The following is a 2,601-nucleotide window of genomic DNA, read 5'->3' as shown; positions in this document are numbered from 1 at the left end:
CAACTGATTTTTACACACATACATACATATGGAATCAGTTGTCCTGATATGTTAGTTACGTGAACAGGAAACCTGTATAAGGTTGCAGATTTTTGATAAATGGTTCCTTTGTAATCTTTTCTTCCTCAGTTCTCCCAACTTTTATTTGCCTACCTGTAAACACTGTTAGGACTTTTTACTGTATTACTGAAAAATATCTCTTTTCATTTACAGGTTCGCTAAGGTAAAAGGAAAGAAATCAGTGGACCACTCAGTAAACAAGACTGAAATGCCAGCCATTTCAATGTTCTTCTTCTAGCTTTAGGCAAAAGATGTGTGTGATGGACAGAGACACAAACAAGAATTCCACACAGGTTCAACCTGTTCTCGGACTGGTCTTGGGAAGTATCTCATTGATTACAGTTGTCATGAATATTTTGGTCCTGTATGCAGTGAAAACAGAAAAGAAATTGCAGACAGTTGGCAATCTTTATATTGTGAGCCTTGCATGTGCAGATGTTATAGTTGGTGCAGCTGTCATGCCACTAAATATTGTATATCTGTTGAAGGACAAGTGGGTACTGGCTAGGAAAGCTTGCCTGTTTTGGCTTTCAATGGATTATGTGGCCAGTACAGCCTCCATATTTAGTCTCTTCATCCTCTGCATAGATCGTTACCGTTCTGTCCAACAGCCACTAAAATATCTCAAGTACAGGACCAAAACGAGAGCCTCTATCATGATCTCAGTAGCTTGGTCGCTCTCTTTTCTGTGGGTTATCCCAATTCTTGGCTGGCGTAAATTTACACATGACAACAGCACAACCAGTGGGGCTGATGATGAAAAGATATGTGAAACAGATTTTTGCAAAACCACATGGTTTAAAGTCCTGACAGCCATGATCAATTTTTATGTCCCATCAGTACTGATGCTGTGGTTCTATGCCAAAATATACACTGCTGTTCGGAAGCATTGTCAGCATCGAGAGCTCATAAATGGGTCGTTTAAGTCTGCCTCAGTTAGAACAGTTGTACACAATGGAAAACCGCAAGAAATGCAACAGATTTGTCCCCAAAGTGTAAGTAAAGATATAGACTGTATCATTAAGGAAAATCATCCAAATAAAAGGATGGAGGCCTCAAATTCACTGAGCAGATTCCTTAAAATTCCAAATGTTTTTCATAGAGGAGGTGACCATGAAGTAGGCGTAGTGAAACTCAGCTGTTTTCCTCTAGAACAGGATGACATGGGAACAGTCAATACAGACAGCAAGTATGCTTGTGTCAATGAATGCATTCAAAACACAGAATGTCTTTGCCCCCAAGATTATGAGTTTAGCAGAGTATCAGAGGAACACACTTTTGCAGATAGATCTTCCTCTAGAAAGAACTCTGATTCCACTCAGGAACAAGATTGTTCTGCAGGGAATTGCTTTCCTCAGCATACCAGCAGAAAAGACAGTACAAGTCTCAGGTACCTGAAAAAGACATGGGGGAGGCTGCGTACTCATTCTATTGGCAGCCAAGGGTTGCGTGGGAACAGAGAGAGGAAAGCAGCCAAACAGTTAGGTGTAATAATGGCAGCCTTTATGCTGTGCTGGTTTCCATATTTTGTGTTATTTATGGTCATGGCCTATTGTGAAAACTGTTACAATCGCACTGTTCACATGTTTACTATTTGGCTTGGCTACGTGAATTCTACATTAAATCCAATTATATACCCACTCTGTAATGAGAACTTCAAAAAGGCTTTCAAAAAGATCTTTCATATTAAAGCCTAATTTGTCTTGGAGAATATTATACTGAGGGAGGGGGAATAAGCAGCATTTATGTGAGAAAGGAAAACTAAACCTTCAAGGATTCTGGAGAACAACTGCAAAAGGAGCAGATGATTTCAGGAAATCCTTGAGAAACTAAGTGCAAAATGAAAGGAAAAAAAAAAAAAGAGGAAGCACAGTCTTTCCTCAGCTGTGGGTGTAAGCTGTGGGATTTTTTTTAAGAAAAAGAATGAATACAAGAATTGGTACCAATGCCCAAATCCAATGCTATATTGATGGTGGCATTGAAATGTTTGTCCTTGCACTCCCTGGAATTGCATGAGAACACATGCTGGGAGGTTTTACAACCCTTTGAAGTAGGTTTGCAGTGAGTTGGAAGGCTGCAGCTGTGAACGATGATTGTAACCCCACAGACACACATGCTATGTTCAAATCTTGCACAAGAGTCCTGCATTGGTAGCCCCAGGAGTCCTATAACCTCAGGTTTTAGAGTCAGGAGTCCTGTTCTTTTTGTAAATATCTGTTCTTATGTACATATTTTATACATATGGCTTTTTTGATGATAGGATGGCCATGTTCTATAGTTTGGAACATGACTGAGACAAAATGAAGAATGGTGATACTTTATCTGGTCTCTAATGAGTTGTTTTTGTTCAGTCTGATGCTCAGTTTGCTACAAGCCATTGCCCAGTTGTGTGTTCCTGTTTTTACACATTTCCTCAGTCCCCTGGGAGGGACTAATAAGGTCAGTGTTTATGTAGCATTTGTCTTTCCCTGGAAACACAAAAGACTTATTGAGGCTTACTAACATGAGATTTATTTATAAATATACAAGTTGAGTACAGGT

The 2,601-nt window shown here is 39.6% G+C and overlaps 1 protein-coding gene across 1 annotated transcript; it reads left to right on the top strand.

Annotated features, from left to right (window-relative positions):
• The first annotated feature begins 311 nt into the window (after positions 1 to 311).
• HRH1 (histamine receptor H1) lies at positions 312 to 1,987 on the top strand. The gene has a single exon (XM_042448171.1). The coding sequence runs from the start codon at positions 312 to 314 to the stop codon at positions 1,755 to 1,757; it is 1,446 nt and encodes a 481-aa protein (XP_042304105.1). The 3' UTR covers positions 1,758 to 1,987.
• Positions 1,988 to 2,601: the final 614 nt, after the last annotated feature.

Source organism: Sceloporus undulatus, chromosome 2, assembly GCF_019175285.1.
Source record: "Sceloporus undulatus isolate JIND9_A2432 ecotype Alabama chromosome 2, SceUnd_v1.1, whole genome shotgun sequence".
In the NCBI taxonomy this organism is placed as follows: Eukaryota; Metazoa; Chordata; class Lepidosauria; order Squamata; family Phrynosomatidae; genus Sceloporus; species Sceloporus undulatus.
Note: the sequence above shows the minus strand (reverse complement) of the source record. Positions and strands in the feature narration are given on the sequence as shown.